General features: G+C 34.1%; 1 protein-coding gene across 2 annotated transcripts; it reads left to right on the top strand.

Annotated features, from left to right (window-relative positions):
• The first annotated feature begins 7 nt into the window (after positions 1-7).
• LOC143356513 (thyrotropin-releasing hormone-degrading ectoenzyme) lies at positions 8-22,594 on the top strand. 2 transcript variants are annotated; one of them, XM_076792263.1, is made up of 18 exons: positions 8-557; positions 1,141-1,546; positions 7,587-7,774; positions 9,831-10,131; positions 10,435-10,807; positions 11,399-11,554; positions 12,083-12,394; positions 13,328-13,509; positions 14,013-14,156; positions 14,739-14,820; positions 15,743-15,920; positions 16,463-16,649; positions 18,496-18,773; positions 19,005-19,183; positions 19,391-19,558; positions 20,460-20,600; positions 21,428-21,509; positions 21,880-22,594. In XM_076792263.1, exons 2-18 carry the CDS (start codon positions 1,498-1,500, stop codon positions 22,045-22,047), a joined length of 3,168 nt encoding a protein of 1,055 aa, XP_076648378.1. In that variant the 5' UTR covers positions 8-557; positions 1,141-1,497; the 3' UTR covers positions 22,048-22,594. The 2 variants fall into 2 exon arrangements, with proteins under 2 accessions (XP_076648378.1, XP_076648380.1); XM_076792265.1 differs by having other exon boundaries at positions 10-557; positions 10,480-10,807.
• The last annotated feature ends 803 nt before the right edge of the window (positions 22,595-23,397 follow it).

A 23,397-nucleotide genomic window follows, 5' to 3' on the forward strand; every position in this document is an offset into this window, starting at 1 on the left:
GCTCGTGTATGATACCGTTCCTCCGCGCGGCATTGTGGATCGGTTTAGTCGGTTCAGTCGTTTAGTCGTACAGAACGCGATCTTGGCGATCTTGGCCACGTGCAAGGTTTCAATCAGAAATGATAGGATGTTTTTGTGGGTGAGAGAGACTCTTCTGTCGTTTAGGAGGCAATTGGGCCAGTCGCGCGCTGCACCACGCAGCGACGTACCATTAAATTCAGTTTAACAAACTTGTTATTCCTCGGGTGAAATAATAGCTTGTTCCACTCGGTTACTACCGTGATTCATCCGTGACGGATTCCCTCCGTTCGTCACACCTGTCGCGAAATTTTGCAATACGAAGTTCGCAGCTGACAATCAGGAGGATGGACTGACCTCGCACGAAATATGTGCTCCGACGAGAACCACTACGATGTTAGGAATTCTACCTACCTGTTGACAGTGAACGCAGTTACGTTGGTCATCTGTTTCAACTAGTGAGCACGTGTTTGCGGAAGAATGCAGGAGAGAAGCTCGCCGATTGCGTTTTCCTTTCAACCGGCTTTATACGAAATCACGCAAGTGAACAGTTTTTTTTCCATATGTAAATATCCTAGAAATATGATCGAGTTTATGTAACCCACCGTGGAAATGATTCATTTCCATCTTTCTATTCATGACTATCTTTTGTCAGTAACTTTAGCATTCCTTGACATAACGCAACGTTGCGGTGATTCAATACTGACAAGCAGCTACGTAGGATTTCAGTGCATACATTATCGTTCTAAATGTAATAGTTTTTGCTTAATCTTTGTTCTAAAGTCCAATAGTTACCTTTAATGATGTCAGTCTATCGAAACTTGATCCATACTGAAGAAGTGATCAATACAAAATTATCATTCAATTTCTGCGGAGTTTATAAGCGAAATGCAGAGTAGCGAGCACAGCATAAGAATTTAAGAATATATTGTTACATTGGCCTCAACTGGCTAAAACCGTTCAGAGAAAAAATAGATTTTATTCGTCCCCTGTCTTGTACAATTTGATGCAGAAACCTGCAGTACCGAATGATTTCATTCTATGAATGAATATTATTTAAATTTACCAGTGGGCCAAAAATACTTAACGGAGTGATACCGATCACTGTAATTGTTCTTACAGATCACATCATGCTCAGGAAGGGAAGGGAAGGGATGGGAAGGGAAGAAGACCGTGTGATTACAAAGAGTAGTGATACGCCGAGGCAACGATTGAAAAAAGTGGGGAGCCACAAACTGCATTCCGACTGCTGAGCCAGTGTTCACCTATTGCATCACAGGTAGAACGACTAATTGTGTTGTACCTGCATCAACGAAGCGCGCCATCGCAGTCGCAAATTGAACTTGAAATTTCGAGAAGATCTGTTCCGTGGTGCCTCTCGGTTCCTTCAGACAACTGGCGTGATCGATTCCTATTCGCGCGACAAACACCGTACGCGGACCTCGTTTCTTCGGTCGACGGAAACCGGAAGCTGATCACATGAGCCGAGGATCTATTTCTAGTTGGCAGGATTATGGACGCAGAAGTTGTGAGTACCAACTATTCCGTTTCTCAATCCTTTTCGCTCGCTCAATTTTTCGATTGTTTTTCAACGTAAAAACATCGACGAACGCATAGAATTTTATTGTGCGACTATTTCTCGGGTCACAAACCACGAATTTCGCGAAATGGCAGGAATTAAAAAACAATGCTGCGGTAGTTTTCTGTTAGATAAACAAACATTGACATTACTTGAGCCGGTTAGTGCACATGCGGTGTAAGTCAATATTTGCCTGTTTGACAAATCGTCGTTTTAATCGTCATTAAAGAAAATGATTGTAATAGGTATAATTAATAGTCTGGCTTGCATAAGGCAAACAGAATATCCTTCGATATCATCGCGTTTTATAGAAGTTTTATTTAATTCCTCATTATCCAATGATTAAATTTCTCGACTTGCGACGTTTAAATTAAACTGCTCGCTTGCTTGCAATTTTCATATTTCTTATTTTGTTTAATATTACGCAGATATAGTATAGAATAGTGAAATCAATTATTAGAAATGAAATGGTATAATTGACTACCTGAACAGAAAAAGTTATTTGTTTTTAAAATTTTAAATGATCTCAACGTTTCAAATTTTATGCAACAAACGTTTCCTATTTCGTGATTTCATAGTGGCATGTATTGAAGTACAGATTTTGTTCAATGGTATACTATACACTTGTATTAACTTCATAGTTGCATATTGAAATTGAGATTATTTTCTGTACAGTATGAAAACATTGTTAGATAGTCCAAACCTGTTGACTGAGGATGTCTTTCGACTTGTCCGCGTTAGTACTCTACTCCGATACATACAATTATTAGAAAAAAAACAAGACTCGAGCGTTCTGTCGCCGTAAATTACGCTATGGAATTCATTCAACTGACAGTAGTTAGATAAGAACGTATATGTTAATGAAAAGATAAAAGAACGTGACAAATTTTGGAAGTTATAACCTAATGACAAACGATAGCTCTAATTTATTTCTTGGTGAATACCCATAATTTGTATTTGCAGGCTTCGTCTAAAATAGTCTTTGTAACAATATATCGAAGTAGATCTATATTTCCGACGTTTATCTTAAACTATTATGATTTTAAATAATATTATTGTTCACTGTTTACTACAGAATTTTAATAATTAGGAGAATGTTTTGATTGTATTAACAAGGGTGAAGGAATATAGGAATATACGATTTTTATAAAAGAATTTCATTGAAGTCACATGACTTCCGGACTCATGACCATTTGGGCGTAATTCTGTTGCAAGAAGCATTAGCAGAAATCACGAACACTCTGTAGTGATTATTTTTCACGATTATAATTGCTTGATTGTTAGAGACGCTCGTGCCTCTGAAGCGTAACCGACTCCACAATCTCTGATTGAGAGTTGCTACTGCGAATTCCATCTCCCAAATGCATTGATCATTCTGTGGATAATATTTCTATTAAACGTAACAGCTTATTAACATAAAATCGTGATTCGGTTCGCTCATATTATATAACGTAGTTTAACGATACAAACAAGCAAACGAGAATGCAACGGAATAAAACGCTCATTTACAAAAATATTTCTAGAATGTCGCTTGTTCTGTCTAACGAAAACCATAACATTACAACTGATGAGAAGAGATTGCGCAATAATGAAATATTCCAGAATGTTATTATAACAAAATATTCAACAATAGAAATCCCAAAAGAACAAACGAATTGGAAACAAAGACTGATATTACATTGTTAATTTGATAATAATGTATGCATGAAACATATGTAAATACTTTGTTAAAATAATAAAGGAGTCGATAAACTGATCTTATTGTTATAATAAGAATTTATGTGATATTGCACAAACTGAAGCTTACGGATTATGATAAATGATCCGAATATTTAGTCGGACAAACTAGGAGTATACGAAGCGTTAGCATACGTGCTTAATCGCAGGAGGAAACGTACGATCACTATTATTATGTGACGTAGGTGAACCTGAAGTGAACAGTGTTACACGCGCAATCGAATGCCAGAATGTTACAGTAACTTTTCGAAGCACCTCTTCTGTAGGAGGACTCAAATTTTCGAATTAAATCCTAAATAAATGTCGTTAATAAACTACTGCATATTACTGTTTCTGTAGAACGATGGTGGTGAAGTTATGCAAATCAAAATCATTTTTGGATACGGTATACGGGCTGATTCTGGGAACTGGGACAGGTTACTGCTTTTTTTTTAACACTAGAACAACCAAGGGGGGGTCGAAATGACTTGTTTGGCATTTCTTCTAATCATTAATCATTTTCGGTACAGCAGTTTTCCTTTTTTTGTCTTCTTGTTGTAAAATTTGATGTAGTATACCCACATATACCGAGACGAATCATTTTGACCCCCACGACACGTTGGTGAACTTGTGATTTTTTCATTCTTTTTTTAATTTCTTCATATTGTTCCATGGCCGTAACAATATTTTCGCTTGTATATAAAAACATGTAACGCCTCTATATATTGATACTGTTTTCGATGCTCTTGCATCGCAGAAAGTATTTTTCACTTACAAGGGAACATATTCAGATGCGAAAATCCGATTTTGATGAAACTTATGGGAGCTTATTGTTCTTTGAAAAATATTTGACACGTGTTTTTTTTTATCGGCAACCATCCACTTTGAAGGGGTGAAAACAGCCCTCAAAGTTGGGGGTCAAAACCATATGTTTTGAGATTTCTCGGAAACCAGAGGTCGAAAAAATATGATTTTTTTTTTAATTGTGTGTTTTTCAAAGGGAAATGTAGTCGCGCAAGAAAATTTTAACAAAAGTTTCTTGTTTAAACAATATATTAAAAATTTGATTTTTTTTGCAGTTTCTCTTATTTATTGTTAGTTCATTTTAATATAAACTTGGGTGTGTGATCTTTGATCCAAAATAGGGATACATGTTTCAGGATTTTCTTTTTTTTTTGCCATTTAACAATAATTATGCATAATGGAAGATAGTCTTGCACCTGGCGTGCGTAGGAAGGAATTCTGGCTTGTTTTATCGAAATATAAGCATTTAGTATAAACGTGTATAGTATTTTAAACAATACCACTGGGTTATTCTACAGCTTTGATTCAAAATCAAAGAACTTTCGATAGAAATGAGGTAGAGCGATGAAATTTTTTAAAAATTAAAGCTGAAACTTTGTAGAATATGCGAAAAATAGCGAGATTATGGTACGAACGTTTTTTAACCTTGAGAAAATTCGTTAAACTTGCACAATTTCAAGAAAATTGTGGTTTTTCCAATACCACGCGCGGAAAAAATTTTTTTTTAACATGCTATACATCATTTCCCATAGTTTTTTTCATGCTGATTTCAAATCTGGTCTCAAAATTTGTCTACGACCTCAGGATTTTGCAAAAAATAGATTTTTGTGACAAAAACTAATGAAATCATTTTTTCGTTTAAATGATTTGATAACACACTAGTTTGAAGGTATATCGTATTCTCATATATAAAACACAATAAAAATAATAATAATGAAGTAATTGAACGTTTTGAGTTACTTACGAAACATGAAGCACTTCGCATCTCGTCACTTGACGTATCGCTGTTATTGCTACTGGCACTTTCTGCAGACTGTGTGTGGCTGTAATGTAGTATAAATTAGATATCTATTGTCCATAATTATATTTTCATTTACAGAGGAAGTAAGGTAAGTATTTAATTTTTTTAACTTACGTATTTTCATCAACGAAGTCTCTAACTTTCTTTCTTTGGTACAACTAAACAAGTGTTGCATAAGACATTTTCATTGAAACGAAAGACTATTAATGGTTTAGTATAAGTGCGTACAGAATTGGTAACAATTAGACTGCGGATTTTTATACCAAACGAAAACTTTCTGCTTAAATTGTAGGAAAGAGGAGCCAAATAGGTTTCTTTAATGATGTAAGTAAGTAGAAAACAATATATCCATTTTCTTAAATAATTTTAGTTTTTCTTATGTTTGAGACACCACCATTGTGACCGTAACTGTATAAAATACGTAGTCTAGAAATAATTACGTAAAACAATAAGGTACTTTATGTACACATAAGCTAGATATATTTAATATTTTGAATAACATTTAATTACTGATTATTACCCTATGTAATTGTTATCTCATTAAAAATCGTAAGAAAAATATAAAAACTTCAAGATTCTCGAGAAATATTCTGGAATTAATAAAACGAATGACGAAAGAAATCATTTTGTACTCAATTTCCGATTAACGAAATTAAGCTGACAGAGTTTTCTTTCGTGGCTACTAAACAAAAATGACGTGACAATGTGAATATATACCGTTTCTGTTGTTTACGTGTTGATCATGCGCCACGTGTTATAACGTACAGCATAATCCTCCCGCAACTTGCTTTACCGCAAAAAACAGCACGTACAGTTCGCATACGTAATACGTACCGTGAAGCACCGTAAGCATAGTAACCTTCGGTTACTTTGCGTGCGTTATCATTGGCGAAGTATGTTTAAGTAAAACAGTTTAAAATCGCGCAAAGCCCTGACTTCGCAATCACGAATTCCGGTGAGGTTTTATATGATTCAATCGATTCAATTAAACCTCGACAAACTGATCAACGCGAATTCTATTCTTTTTAGCCTGTTAAGTTCAAAGGAATAAAATAAGAAGATTTTTGCATAAACCATTATTTGTTACCTTTAATCGTATACATGAGCGTGTATGAATGGTATAAAAAAAATTCTGGATTCATACTTTCTTGTGAGGCAAAATAAAGAAACGTAAAGTAAATAACTTATAATAATGTAAATAACAGACGGAATAATCATACAGCGAGGAGAAAGTCTGTATTCGGTGAATTTCATAAAACAACACGTGGGGAGATCGAATTAAAATTATAGTTAAATATCTATATTGGATCGGTTTTTAACGGATCCAGTGAAACTACCCTGTGCACGACGAATGAAACTTTGCCAACTCTATGAACGATTATGCTAATGGGAAACGTTAAGCGCGACAACGTACATAGGAAAGACCTTGAAGACTTGCTTTTTTTAAACGTATTTACGAACGTGCACACGGGGAAATAAATTTTCGCGATTCCGCGTCACGTTCGACTCAAATGTAAACGTGCTCATAACAAGGTGACCATAATGATATCTGTACAAGTAGTCGACGGTACTCCGTCTTTCAATTGACTTACGAACTCCGAGGCAAACAATACGCAGAGTAATTGAGATGTTTTTCAACAGTTAGCCTGGAAGATTGATTATTCAGTAATTACATTAATGAACTCGTATGGTTTTCATGGAAGTTTAGTAACAGTACCTATACAGTCGGAAATCAATTACAACGTCTTTAATCATTTAATACACCGCTACCAAGGAACATTTTTCATTGTATTTAAATTGTAAAGAAGTCGTTAGAAATGCATGCCATGAATACGCTTACAATGATCATTACGGACACGACGATTTCACTTGAGAATGCAAGCAGAAATTGGTGTGTAAAGTAAAAACTGCGTGCACGACTGTAGCGTTGTTTATCAGAATGTCGTTCTGACAATTCTTTCTTTTTATTCAGAAAGGCAATACTTTCCATTTGGGACACTGTGTATATTATATATTTACAGTGACTCACGAAAGCGTTCGAACGCCCTCTAAAACAGTATAACTTTTTAAAAATCTATACAATTTGTTTACTACATGTATGACGTGCAAAAAGGATTTTGAAAAAATTGCAATTGCCAGAAATTACATGAGAAGACAAAACGGACACTTTTTAAAGTTGTTTTATTCGAGCCCGTAAAGAAAATTTAAAATATGCGTTTTGTAGACCTATGTTAGTTATACTCGTGTTAAAAATTTCCCAATCCTTCAAATTGCTAAAAAAAAATTCAGGTCGTTTGCTTTGAGTTATAATTATCGATTGGCCATTTTGTAATTTTGACTCTATTATTCTGCAAATAGTGTACTCTTTCGTTTTGCGTCTATATCTTATTTATTTAGTGGTTTTGGTATTAAACAAATTGAAATGAAATTCTTCAATTATTTTCGCAGCTGTTACGATGCCACAATTCAGTGGCGGTCCGGTGGAATTTATGACATGCGATGATATTGAATACAAAAGAGACGATGGTTGGTTCCTATCGTACACAAAGATAGCTGCAATTATTGTAGTTTTCATAATTGGTGTCGTTGCTGCGGGATTCCTCGGATGGTACATTAATTCTTTACCGAAGAAAAAGGTAAGTACACAAATGGAAGAGTACGACTACAGTACTCTCTCCCAGTACAGTGTTTTCTCGAGATATGTCCACAACACGGATCTAGCTAGGGACATATATTGGCCAGGCGATACTATTCTTTGATCCACGCCGAACCTAGGAAAGGACAGCGAAGCTCTAGAGGCCTCGGTCGCCGAGGAGTGTAAACATACATGTTTACACGATGCATATCCAAAACACGAGTCTGGCAGGGTCAATTATAATCTAGAATATTGTATTAGGGGTACCCATAAGTAATCAATTATTTGCAAAGAATTTGTTTTGCCTTTAGTTCTCTACCGATCGTTGAAGAGGAAACACGTATTCTTTTACAGTTTTCGGTAAAGCAGTCTGTGTTCAAAATATTCTAAAAAGTATATATTTTTTTATTCATTATATTCAATTATATTCATATTCGTCATTGCAAACTTTTTCATTTTCATGCGGGATTTAATGCAACGGTAATAACAAAGAAAATTTGTGATGTTTATGGAGATGTATTGAAGGTCAACAAGTGTCAACGTTGGTTCAGAAGGTTTGCTGCTGGTGATTATGATCTCTCTGATAGGCCTCGAAGTGGACGACCAGTTGAATTTGATAATGACACCCTAAAATCTCTAGTGGAAGCTGATCCAAAAGAATACAAGAATTATCGAGAAGCCTTGGGTCCACATGGGCAACTATACAAAGGCACCTACACGAAATGGGAAAGGCATATAGGCAAGGAATATGGGTACTGCATCAATTATCTGAGACCAACAAGAATATTCGTCGATCAATTTGGACTTCATTGCTATCCTGATATTAGAGTTAGAATAATATTAGAGAAAAATGGATTCTTTATGATAACATAAAGCGTTCCAAGCAACGACTTTCTGCAAATCAAATCGCAATATGAACCCGTAAACCTAGCTTATCACTTAGAAAGGTGTTACTGTGCATTTGGTGGGACTGTCGTGGCATGATTCACTTTGAGTTGTTGAAACCTGGAGAAACAGTTGCTGCTGAGTTGTATTGTCAGCAATTACAACGGCTGTATTCAGAACTATTGAAAAAGAGGACATCTTTAGTCCACAGAGAAGGTGTAATACCGTAAATTGACAATGCCCGGCCCCATACAGCGAAACTCACTTAGGAAAAAATTAAAGAATTGCAATGGGAAGTTTTACCGCACCCCCCGTACTCACCGGATATTGCTCCCTCTGATCTTTTCAGATCTCTGGAGCATTATTTAAGAAATAAAACATTCTGTAGAAGATGTAAGGAGGCACCTTGAGTCATATTTTGCTTCACGAACCCTGGATTTCTATAAGAGGGGGATTGAAAATTTGCAGGAAAGATGCAAACTGTCTTTGATAATGATGGAGATTATATAATAAATTAAGAAATAAAAACTTGAATTTACTACAAAGTTTGTTTTAGATTTCAAAATAAATGATTACTTATGGGTCCCCCTAATACTATTCTTTGATACATTGCCGAAGGTAGAAAAGGACAGTGAAGCTCGAGTGGCCTCGGTCGCCGAAGAGCAGTCTCCTGGTCTCCTGGTCTCCTGGTCTCACACCGATATACCCGACCCGTATTAGGATTGTAACAACACACCTCGGCGACCGAGGTCTCTCGAGAGCTTCTGGGCCCTTCACGGGGTATACCCCGCGGCAGTGGGAATAGTTCTGAGACTATTATCAGCTAGATATTTGGGACATATATCGAGAAAACACTGTACATTATTCTCTCCGTAACTCTCGTATCTTCAGGTCTTCGATCGACAGTTCTAGAAGAGGTACTACATTCGTTGTAGTGTGCCAAATGTAGAGAGTAGAGAAGGATAGCGTCTTGAAAAGAAAGAGGGATTGAGGGGTCGACGCTTCGACTCTCTGCCTCTCTTTCTTTTCCGTTCGCCATCCTCTTTCACGATCGAAACTCTAATCGCTTATTACACGAGTAATTATAATCGTAATTATATCGTGTTTGGTGTCATTTTAATTTGGAAAACGAAAAGAGTGTTGTTAGAGTTGAATTAAAATCATTATTGCAGCTTTATGACTCCATCGATTTGCTTAACGACGAAATCGAGGACACGGACAATACTCCAGAGATTCTGACCTCGCCTTTCATTCATCCCTTGAGATATCGTCTACATTTAATGCCAATAGTTTACGTAAACAGCGTGTCGTGGCTGAAGGGTTCTGTAGTTGTCGAGTTTCAAGTGAACGACATGACTGGTTTAACGGAACTGTCTTTAAACGCGAAGAACATCACGGTAGCGAGGTACAAATTGTCATTGATGGAACAGCGAGGCGACAAACCACGATTGAAAAAGAGGCGACGAAGGGAAGGTAATGAAGAAAATAACTAAAAAGAAAAATTCATCGAAAATAATTGGGTCCCTTACTCTAGAGTTAATCGATTTGGCAAATGAGCAGCTCAATTAATTAACACGCACTGTACTGTGGGGCTGCCAATTACTGTGCCTATATTAATAATACTTAGTTTAAAACATAATGAATATTAAAAAAGAGATATATAACGTATATATTAACTGATTTTAATGAAAAAAAATGTAATATCTCTTTTTTAATATTACATTTGATTGATCACAATATCATGTAAGGATTACAAACAATTTATGCTTTTCACAGTAACTCGTGACACACGGATCGATGATAACGTCGTTGTTTCAACAGTAACGACGAATGAAACCGTTTCTGAAGAACAAAATGAAACACATTCGTCTGAAAATGAAGTTGAAGTGTCTACGGCATTTCCAATAAATGACAACGTTAATAGTACAAATGGATCTAATATTTTCAACTCGGAAGCTGATGTCTCGGAAGTTTTCTTATCAGACATAGAAATTGCAGAATATTCGATAGACGATAATAAAGAAATTCATACGATATCCTTGGAGGAACCAATTCAGCAAGGATTTTATTCGCTGAAAATCGATTATGAAGTCCAGATCAACGAAGAAGCGTTTTTTATTGCAAATTACACTTCCTCTGATCAGGAACAGTGAGTATTAAACGTTTAGTATCATTAATTGCACTTTTCAGCTCTCCATCATACTGATCCCTACCATATCACACGGATACATTCATTATATTACATTAAATAACACATTTATCAGATCATTTGTCAGAGCCACCTTGCTGACCATAGTATTTGATACATTTTTATCGATGCTAGCTACAAAAATGTGTGATAAAAAAATATATGCAAATAAGATAGTTGCGACTCGTTGCAAATTCAGAACACCAACAATAAATAAAAATTACATATAGTCAACAATTTGGTATCTGATTGATTGTAATTCTGTATTTTATTAATAACTGAAAAGAAGATATTAACTCTTTGCACTCGGAGCCATCGATTCTAGACTCATAATGTCGCCTTAGAGGGGACATCCGAGTGCAAAGGATTAAAGATAACCAAACGAGTTTATGCACACAACACAATGTACATAAAACAAACACACATATACATATATTTTCTTAAATTAGCTTCAATATAAAAAATTCAGTCGAAAATCTATTACCTTTGAATTTTAGATTCAAATCGTTTAATTTTTTAAAATGCTAAGTTTTATTTTTGTTTTCCTATTAGGTGGTTAATGGGAACCAAGTTAAAACGTTTTGGGGCTAAACACCTTTTGCCAGTTTTCGATGACACGGATCAGAAGGTTCCTTTCTACGTATCCGTGACACATCCCAAAGAATTGAGTGTCCTTTCGAATATGCCTTTAAGAACTTCAAGGGACACGTAAGTCATTCATACTTTTCTCACAAATGGGACAAAGGAGAGTATCAAACATGATATAGTTCTGATTTTGGTTAAACTTCATCTTGGCAATCTAGAAATTTTTAACTTTTTGACGAGAAAATGCCAAAAATCCAAGTTTCAATGTTAGGAATTCACTGAAGTTTAGCCCTAATTTTAATATTATTGATTCATAGAAATCGCACTTTCACAGTTCGTTGAACAAAATATTAAGCATATCTTTTTGTTAGTATTCTGGACTGATTCAAAATTGAGTCAGGAATAAAATATTGTAACTGGTAAACTAAACGTGACAGAGGTGAAACGTTAGTCGTTCCTCAAGCTAAAATAAATGTAAAATCGTGCACTTCTGCAGATTTTTGGGACTGAATCTTGATAAATACACAAATAATGATTTTTTGAGAAAAGTAGTTTAATTGATTCAATTATGCTCTTGACTGTATATCGTTATTCGACACTAAAATGGTTAAATATTAATTTCTATAACCGTTAAAATATTTTTCGTTGAAGCGAGGATTCGACGATGGTGGTCGACACGTTCGACGAATCACCACCACTCTCGCTCCACAATTTAGCATTTCTGATGGGCCACATTGAGACTATGGGTGCGACATTCGTAGCAGACACCAAAATAGTTGCAACATTCTGGAGCGATTCGAGGAGACACTCGCAAGGGATTTACCTCTTCGACAAACTCGAGCCAGCTGTCATTAACCTGATTGACGTGTTCCCGATACCACACGCCCTGCCTAAGTTGGATCTAGTTTCCTTGCCAGCAGGGATCGACGATAGCATTGCTAGTCCCGGATTAATTGCAATCAAGTAAGACTTACCGATTCCTCTAGTGATCATTTTGTTGCATTAATACTTAACAAACCGTTTCTGTATAGTTCTGTAGTATGACAGAAACATATTCAAGTACCTAATACAAAGTCTCAAGTCTCGTTAAATTTCGCCGTGCAGTTTCAAATGATATATACATAATTGAATGTAGACTGCCAAGCGTCGGACTTACAGTTAGTCAATAGTTAGTTAATAGTTACTAGGCTTATCTACAGCTGAGCATTTCATACATATGTCTATAATCTAAATAGCAACTTCCATGAATTGTTTAGTATCATAAAACGACGTGGTACTTGCACTAATAATTTAAAAAGTAGGAGGAAATGGAAGACAATTTTTGCATAATTATACAGACTTCGTTATACGCAATTGGAGCAGATTATGTTTCAAGTATGGTGGGAGATCAGAATAAGTTGTACGGAAAAATTCGTTTTCTTACGATGTCATTTTTTATTTACATTCGGCAGTTCACGTAAAAGCAAACACATTTCTTAAAATGGTACCTACAATTATTGTTATACAGCTGAACTTTTTCCAACAGACAATCTGATAATACTGTGAGGGCATTTCATATTGTAAAATTCCAATTCCTCTAAAACTACTTAATATTTTCATTAATCGCACTTTTCTGGCATGTTTATAAATCTTGTTTTTCTATTTAATTTTTATACGTTCCCCTTTACATACTGTATTGCTAACGCAATAAATAAAGCATAATTAGTTGATTTAAAGTGTAAAGCAAGAATGGGTGAAATATTATCTTGGCAGCTTTCATGCAACTATTTCTGAGGAGTGTAAGAGGGTCAAAATAATAACAAGTTGTTGTAAGATGAAAAAATTAATACTTTTTCGAAATAACCTATAAGCTACATGACAGAAACCAATTTACGTAGTCCTAAATTGATTTTTAAGGCAGTCGACATTCTTCACCACGGAAACATCACCAGTGGTCACGAAAAACAGTGCTCTAACGTCTCTAATAAATTTATTTGGACAACAACTCCTCGATGAATTTATGAATGTGAATCGAACGGACGCGTGGCTTTTCGAGGGTTCACTGTTGTATTTCCAACATGCGGTCGTTCCAGAGGCAAGTGATTAAATTCATTTCTGATAATAATAATTAAAAGTGCTTAAATCGTAAAAGTGAATATTGCTCGAATGAAATAAATATCTTTCACTTTTGAAACAACATATTTTCCCGAAACTGATTTATTCACGAAAGCAAGTGATCGTATTTAATTTTACAAATAATTGATATTATTCCACTGTACTGGGTGAGTTACCTTTCATTCACACCATACAAATTATTTATAATCGACAGCAGATTTTTATGCGTACTAATATTTTTAGTTTATGTTCTGGTAATGAAAATTAATTAGTAAGTTATTAGACAAGATGAAAAATTTGTTAAACTTTCGTTATAATAAAGATATATAATAAACAAGTTGTGATGCATCGATCCATGCGATTGCTATTTAAAATCCAAATTAATTGTAATTTTGCAAGTAATTCCTGTTTGAATGTGAAAAAAGTAAATGGAATGCATAGATAAGACCGTTGTAAACCGATTTAATGAAATTCCCTTTTTAGATAGATTCGTCATTGAATTTGAGCAATTCCTTCATTACCGATGTACAGACGCAAGTCATGGATATTGATAGTTACAGCATTTCAAGGCCATTTCATGAAAACGTCAATTATCGACTGCTGCAATCTCTCAACGACGAATATGCAAAAAGTAAGCCTATGATCTGACATACCACTAGCCTTCATGTTCAAGCAGATCTAGGCAAAAAGTATTTGCCACATGTAATCCCAAAATGTGTATTGCGAATATCAATGACTGTTCAAACAAAGCTTCAAATCATATTTAAAACCGCGAAGTAATTTGTGATTGATATTTTTCCATGTGATAATATATTACAGAATCACAGAATAACAAATCCAAGTTAAAAAAGATCGATTGGGAATTAATAATATCATGTATCATCATCGGACAACTAATATTTATGCAAAATAAAAATTTTCTACCTGATGTGCAACCAACTGGAGTGAAATAGAAATTTATTTTCTTTCTTAATATGTTTCATAGCATACAATCCGCTGTCTAATCATCATGCTAAATTGAATTATTTATTTTACGATATTATTTTGAAATTTCCATCGACACAGAAATGAGCTGATCGGGTTTCAAAGAGAACTTTCAAAACAGAATCTAGATCTGTTTGAACGGACAATGTCAAAGCCTCAATGAGTCACCATGACTGGTTTCAGGCTGTTAAAAGCATTCAATTGTTTGCATTTTAATTACTTCTTGTAGGTGCATGTCTGATAAGCACGTTGCATGGTGCAATAGGCGATACAGCTTTTAGGAATGGCTACAAGAAATTGGTGACTAGGTGGTGGGTACACAATATGCAGAACAATTAATAAATTATTTTGTATATGTTATAAGTACATATTACACATAGAGAAAGATACACGCATACGTATACACTTAGTATATATGTATGTATATATATACATTTTTTTCTCTTTTATTTTTTACATATACAAAATATGCAAAATGATATTACGTTAATGGAAATTCCTGAAAAAATCGTAGCTTGTTGTTGAATTATGTATATGCGCCAACTAATGAAGTAAGTTAATTGAGCAGAGTTAAAGAAATATATTTTTCTTCATCACTTATAGAAGAAGCTGTTTAAAAATTAAAATGATTACGTTCCTTAATTTTTGGCAAAAACTGTACATTCAAAAGTGAAACGAGAAACAGATATGTTAATCAAGATTTTTTCATTATTGCGTTATAAAAGTTCATTATTCTGAGATCAGATTTCATTATCATGAAATCATTATAAAAAAAAAATTTCCATAATTTATTAAATACGGAGATTATATCTAAATATAATTTATTAAACATGCCCTAAAAGGTGAAATATCCGAAATACGAACGGACAATCTCATTTTAATATGTATCTGAAATATTTCTTGACCACAAATTTTATTTATATCAGAAATAGTATTATAACGCAAAAAATCAAAACAGACTATATCGTTCTAGACTGTTATCGTTTAGATAAAAAAGTATTTCAATCAGAACATCCACTGTTTTCACTATTCCGAAATGACAATTTTTCAATTTGATTTTTTTGGAAAAGAAGGTTCGTAGCAATGGATTGAATAGTATGTAAATATATATTATCAATTTGCTTTTGCACGTAGCATTGCCTCTTGCCTCATAAGTTGTAATACTAATTCGGGACACCTATCTATGATCATACACTTTATAAAATGATGAAAAAGATTATATTATTCGTTCAGGCAATCTAACACTACTTATGTCACCGATTTCATGACTGTCATGGCGGAAGAATTAGAACATCCGCCATCCTCTGGGGTTACCTTGGAAGAATCGATGAATTCTTGGATTTATCAAGGCGGGTATCCTCTTGTTACCGTCTTAAGAAACTATGAAGACGATTCTATCAGTATTTATCAGGTAAACAATAAAACGTCAGAGAATACTTTCGCGAAACGACGTTTCTCTTAATACAATAAAATGGAGTAAATAAATATGTATTTTAGTTTTGCTATGAATGGTTTAATATTATGATCCTAGCAATCAAAAAATATTTTTTAGAGTAATCAATAAATGATCACAGAATAATTAATAAATGTAAAATCGATAAATATTCATAGATATTCTCGTAAAATTATAAATTCCTAGTTCAAATTCGTAAACAAACATATTTTCTTAAATGTTATAACAATAGTGTAAAATTACATTTTACGAAAAATCTGAATATAGAATTTCAAATTTTTCATAATGTTTATTTCCAGAATTAAGAAGATTTTATGTAAAGTGGTTGTTACAATAACTTAATTATATTCTATGGAATGTACATACATTGTGTTCTCAAACAATTTTATAGATTATTAATAATTAATCTCTCTAGAATACTTTTGATATAAAATTTATATATGATGAAGAATATCTTTCAAACATTTTTCAAGTTGCATAAAACTAATTCCTTGTTTCAGGAGCAATATACACTGGACAGACCACTAGAAAACATTTCTAAATATTGGTACATTCCACTTTCATATATTGTGGACATTGGTAATTGGTCAACTCCAACGAAAGTATTATTCCCATCACAGCCAAAATTGGAGTTAAATGATGTTGTTGCCAACGAATCCTGGATTCTCTTTAACGTAAACAAATCTGGTATGTTATCAATTTTTAAATTATATCGTAAGCAAAATTTTGGAGATAACTGAATTACGTTATTAATGGAATGGATAATGGAACAGGCTGTACCTCTTCCTAAACCTCTATGTTTTTTACTGCACTAATCGATGCAGTTACTTGTGCTCTACATAAAAGTACTAACATACTTATGCCCTAAATTTATTCGTTAAGAAGTTATCGAAGCTAAAACTTACACTTGTTGTAACGTGATTACAGAGTACTGATTAGTGATTACAGATTACCAAAAGATTACTGATTTATTCTAGTAAAGATTCATTGATTAATGTTTACGATCACCATAATTACTTTTCGTAATCAATTAAAAAAGTAATCACAATACAGGGTGGTCCGTTTAAGTAAGGCCACCTAAACATCTCTTCAGGTTATTGTGATGCAAAAAATATTTGTTACGTAACGTCCATGGTGTCAATGGACCAAATATCTGGTAAGAACATTTTTTTCAGAAGGTCATTTTTTTCGGAGATATCAAGGTCATCGGTGTTTTTTTTTATACATAACTACATTTTTTTTTATTGCATCGTGCAATTGACCGAAAAATACATTCAAATATGTATAATAACATGACCTTGAAATGACCTTGATCTTCGAAAATTAAAGTTTTATGTAGAACTGATGTCGAATATCTTCAACCACGACTCCTGAACCTGTGAATGCGAAGAAAATATTTTTCATCACACTAAAAATATCGATCAGCAGAGGTGTGTGTGTGTGTGTGTGATTGCGCGCGCGAGTGTGTTAACTGTTAAAACAACACTCATTTTCTCTTAAGTTATCATCAGAGATGTTAAAAATGGTGTCCTTCTACGGTGGCACATTTCATTAAACGTGCAATGACCGATTGTACAGATCTTTCAATTGTTTCGGAATTAATATCAGCACAAGCTCTACCTATTCGGTTCTTCATATCCTCTGGTGTAGTTCGTTGTTCATTATAAACTGTTTGTTTCAATTTTCCCCACAAAAAAGTCCATTGGTGTGAGGTCTGGTGAACGCGATGGCCATCTTACAACTCCAGTGCGACCAATCCATCGATTTGGAAGTTTTACATCCAAAATTTGTTTGACAAGACGTGTCGAATGTGCCGGACAACCGTCATGTTGGTAACAAATCCTTAAACGCATGTCTAGTGGTACATCTTGTACAAGTATTCGTGGCCCATTTTGCAAGAATGTTGCATACTTTTCTCCATTTAAAGTACCGTTTATGAAACAAGGACCAATTATTTAATTATTTAAAATGTCTCACCAGACGTTTACACTCCTTCATTCAATGTCATGTCATTATACATTTCAAGGTCATGTTATTATACATATCTGGATATACTTTTCGATCAGTTACACCATCCAATAAAAAAAATGTAGTTATGTATCAAAATCACCGATGACCTTGATAACTCCGAAAAAAATGACTTTCGGAAGAAAATATTCTTGCCAGATATTTGGTCCACTGACACCGTGCACGTTACGTAACAAATACTTTTTGCATCACAATAACCTGAAGAGATGTTTAAGTGGCCTTACTTAAACGGACCACCTTGTAGAATCGATTACCGCTCAACTCTGCTTTCCAGTACATACGTAAAGATTATAAAGACTGGTTTATGTGAAAAACGTCTTCCTTTATTGCCTGGGACTTAACGTGTTAAGGATCTCTATATACTCTGCTGTAATGTCCGAAAATTTTTCACAGGAAACAGGAACGTTTATTTCAATCCAATTTTTGTACATTAGCTCTTTCATGTTCTAGCGTAGGTATTATATAATACCTGTATATATTTACCAATGTTATCGATATTTTTCAGGTTACTATCGAGTACATTACGACGAAAGGAATTGGATGCTATTGAAAACGTCGCTGCACGTAAATCACGAGTTATTTCCACCAGAAACGAGGGCGTCGCTCATAGACGACATTTTTAGCCTCGCCGCGGTGGGTTTGATGAAATACGAGACTGTCTTTGACTTTATTAAATATATGCAAATCAAGGAGAGGCATTACCTGCCATGGACGATGTTGATGCGACACGCATTCAAATTAAATAGACTGTTGTACGAGACCACGGTCTACACCGATTTCCAGGTGTGACATTCAAACGAAATATTCGATTAATTAGCAATATACGTAGAAAAAGAGATGACAAAATAAAATTAATTTGTTGAGTCGTATCATAAATACGTTCGGTTATTTTCGGTAACTCTTTTTATTTCTTAATGAAATACAACGATACATCTGCGTTTGCTGGAATGTCAAATAATTATACAGCAATTGTACGATGTTGTTAAAAAATTAAATTCAAAACCTCGTTTTAAGGAGTTTATGGTGAATTTTGTATCTCCGTTGTACACCGAAGTCGGATCCAAAATTAAGGAAGGCACGCATCTCACGAAGATCGCAACGAAAATTGCGTGCGTGTTTGATCATACGGCATGCTTGGACTGGGTGAAAAATACATTCGAGAATGCTAAGACTGACACTGAAATTATCGAAATGTACGTCAAATGCTTCATATCACTTAAATTTTTCTATAAAGCGTTAGTAAAATTTCACCATTTTGTTTCCAATAATCGAGACTGTTCTTAATTGCATAAACGTTTACATATGTAAATGATACCCGTTGTTGTAGAAATGATTTCTTGCATTTTTCTGTTAAGCTTATGCAAATTACCTAAGAGTTACAGAAGATTTAATACTTTCAGAGTCCCATCGTACATCCGCAGAACATTTTACTGCACCCTTGCGCGTTATGGTACAAAAAAGGAATGGAATTACTTTACACAAAGAGTGTCTGTAATCGACGATGAAGAAGAGAGGAAACGTTTGTTAACGTCGTTCGCTTGTTTCCAAGCACCTTGGATTTTACAATCGTAAGTTAAATTGGTCACAGCAGAAAATTAACAATAGCTTGTGTTCTGGATGCAATATACGCAATGTGCATTCCAGTCAAATTAATTATCTTCAGCGTGGAAATTCTTTCCGAACACAATCATAGCGACTATGCATTTATTTGAATTTTATCTCGCATGTAAGTCTGCTGAATTTGCTCCTGAAATTATGGCCCCATATTCCGGTACATTCTGTAGAAGAAATTATTTTAAAAAGTAATCCATATTTCCAATATCGAATTCACTTGTAAAGCGTTGAGGAACAATTGTAACAAATGCTGGTAACTACATAATTCGTTTAAAAAAAACTGTTATTTTAAAATGTAACCGCTCGTGCTTCACTTTCAAACACGACGACGAATTTTACTTTGTAGTTGTACATTTGTCCTAGCAAATAATATGACCGCGTAAGGCCACAATTACCTTGCGTCATAATACCAAGCATCGTCAGCTATAATCCTCGTCGTGTTTAACTAACGGGTTTTCCCAGAGTCTCGAACAAAAGGATTTTATTTACAACCAACTGTACAGCCCAACACCTGTTTCACGTTCTGAGAAATAATGTGTTATCCTTGCAGACTCGAATGTTTTGAATAAGAATCTGTCAACAGATTTTCTACATTGTCATCAGCTTTTGAGAAACAATTAAACCCTATTAAGTCGCAACCAATGAAATAACACGATTTTTATATATGTAAACCACTTACTGCGGATTTTTTGTTAAGATCATTCGATAAGAAAGGAAATTTGAATACTTCTTCTGTTTCACGCAATTGGTCCAAGCAGTTTTTATTTCGCCTAAAGATCCGTAGTCTAATTGTTACTTTTAATCGTGTACAGTGTACAGGAAAGTGTATAAAGTTTTGTTTTCTTTCGGCACTAGAATCCTGAACGAGATCGTCCATGAAGAAACATTTGATCAGAACGAAATCCTGGTCATTTTAAAAGCATTCCCTCTAAATCCAGCCGCGGCACAGGCTGCATCTCGGTTCGTGCGAGCCAATTGGCAGGATATTGTCGACAAGTAAGTATCTTTATTCTACAGGGCGTTCGTGCTATTACTAGCCAGCGTTTTTCTTGCAAATAATAAATATTAGAAAGAAAAGAATAAAGAAAAATGAATGAGCAAAAAGTTATACTGTTTTTTGCAGGCAACGTAATTGAGGTATGCAATTTCTTTGAGTTTGCTCTGTTTTTCTAGAAATATTGGTGACTTTCAATATTTTAATTAGAATGGTACAGTAATGTCTTGATCTAAGCCCGATCTTCGGGTCAGTGCTGTGACGTAGATCGTGTAGGGTTAATATTTTCTTGTGACATAGAAAATGTACGAGGCGTCGCACACTGGTACAGATCGAGGAATTAGCTGTTCATTTGATAAAATAGCAACTTGCTGGTATCGATGTTTATCGAATGTAATTAACGAGATTTATTACATTACACAAAATTAGAAAAGTACGAGATATATTCTCATTTCATTGTGAAAATGCTTAATAAAGAAAATTAAATACAAAAACTTACCTATTTCTGATGTAAACAAATTTAAAAATGTTTCCGCCTTGCTTGACGCTTGTACACGGTATCCCGATTTTCAATAATACGTCATTCCTTTTTTATCAAAATCATGCATTTCTACAAAAACCAAGGTTTTTCGAAAACGTTGCGTGATAGAGCAATTCTGCTTTCGGATTTGGGTCTAGAATGATAAAGTCTATAAAAATCACCCAACAGGTATTGCAGAACATGATAAAAGTTTTATTTTGTTGGACAGTGTAATTTTAGCACCCGATATGAGATATTCAGAACACAATGAATCAAAAGAGAAATAAAAATATGATTTCATTAATTTAGATTCGCTGGATCCTACGTTATGCTGAAATCCTTCGTGTTATCGATGAGCAATGGCTTAACTACTGAACAAGACTTGGAGGACGTAAGAATTCACTGAAATTAGATGTAGGTGAAGTTGGTTGCAAAAGTAACACAAATTATTACATTCAAGAGACTTTGTTGACTAGTTTATTTTAGATTGAACAAATTATTTATCTTTTAAATTTAATCAAAATTCAAGTTCTTTAAAACCAGTGATGAGAATTCTAATTTTTTAAACGTATTGATTAGAGTCGCCGAAAGGAGAAGAATTTGTATCAGCATTTACAATTTATTGTAAGCATGTTTACGTGAAATCTTAAAAAATTAATTTGAAAAATATAAGAAGAAAAAAAAAACACTTTTGCAGCCAACTGCAAATGTTTTCACTATTTCGATTTTTTCCTATTCGAATAATAATTATTTTGTTGTAGCTTCAAGCATTCAGGGAGAATAATTACGAAAGCATGAAAGGAACTAGGTACGCGGCAGCTCTCGTCGAAGCGAATGGAAATTTCATAATATCTTGGCTGCAGAACTCGTTCCCGGAAATTGAGAAGTTGATGAAAACAGACGACGACAATAAGACTTCGATTTTATGAGTGTAAGAAATAAGATTGAAAAAATTAGAAATTTCATTTCGAGAAGCTAGACGTTTATTTTCCTTGTCTATAAAGAATTGCTAAAGAAATAAGATTAGTCTGTTGCTTATAGCATAACAAATTTTATCTTCTTTCACTTTTCGTCGTTCGAGAAAAATTATCTACGAAACACTGTTGATAAAACCAGAAACAATCAAATAAACATTTCTGTGTTGATAAAGTTACGTAAGATAATAGAAACACAAGTTTTCTAATCAATATCGAATAATTAAGTTATTTATAATTGCTTACCAGTACTTAAGTAGGTGATTAGTAGGAAGTATAAATACAACAAAATAATTGCGAGTAATATCTGCATTAATGTTATGGCTATAGAATGTCGGAAAATGTTCATTTATGTATTTTGTTATCATGTACTTATGGCGGCTTATTGTAACGTTTCAGTACACAAAAGTAATTACTGTGCTTTTCGTCAGTCATTAAATAAACAAACTGGCAGCTTGAATACTCGAAAATACTTTTGTAATAAATGTATTGTTTAAAATTAGATCACTTCTTTGTTTCATTTATCTACTGTTTCTTTTACATCATATTAGGGTAAGGGATCCAATTACAGTACCTATATTAATTATACTTATTTTTGAAGCATAATAAATATGAAAAAAGAAATATTAATGATATTATATTATTATTATATTATTATTATTATATTATATTATTATTTTTAATGATATTATTTTTTTTCTATATATCTCTTTTTTGGTATTCATTATGCGTTCAAAATAAGCATAATTAATATAGGCACAGTAATTGGCACACCCACAGTAATTGAGTGTTGAAATTTGCGGTGTTGAATTCCACTGCTTTGTGCTAATTAATTTCCTCGTTTGATGAGTTCCCTTGAAATATCCTCCTCTTGGTCCATTAGACCCGACAAACGGCATCTGTGCGAAATAGTTTCCGTAATTGATCTATTGACTTGGCACAAATGAAAACAGTAAACCTTAAGCTACGCCCACACTGAGGCAACATCGAGCACCTTTCAAGATACGATTTTTAAACGTGTATTTATTGCGAACGAGATAGAACCAACATACAAGTAAATAAAACTATATAAGGAATTATTCAACAAAAACAATTGTAACGTAAGACGTGCCAGCACTTTGGAAAAAAATCATGAAAATTGTTTTTAGCAATGTTTAAATGAGACTGGCCCCTAGATCACTGTGATAAGCTTTGAGAAGGGTAAGATTCGTTTCATCGATTATCTCTAATCGACAAGCTTTTCCTTTTTCAATTACGTTTCTGAAATAAGAAAAGAAGGTTTCTACGACAACAAGTTTTATTCTT

Source organism: Halictus rubicundus, chromosome 8 (assembly GCF_050948215.1).
Source record: "Halictus rubicundus isolate RS-2024b chromosome 8, iyHalRubi1_principal, whole genome shotgun sequence".
NCBI lineage: Eukaryota > Metazoa > Arthropoda > Insecta > Hymenoptera > Halictidae > Halictus > Halictus rubicundus.

What these genes read in the sequence shown, in the direction of transcription:
- LOC143356513 (XM_076792263.1), top strand. Translation starts at nt 1,498, where the DNA reads ATGAGCCGAGGATCTATTTCTAGTTGGCAGGATTATGGACGCAGAAGT. An exon ending in ATTCTTTACCGAAGAAAAAG is followed by an intron (nt 7,775 to 9,830) that starts GTAAGTACACAA and finishes TCATTATTGCAG; the next exon opens with CTTTATGACTCCATCGATTT. An exon ending in CTTTAACGTAAACAAATCTG is followed by an intron (nt 16,650 to 18,495) that starts GTATGTTATCAA and finishes GATATTTTTCAG; the next exon opens with GTTACTATCGAGTACATTAC.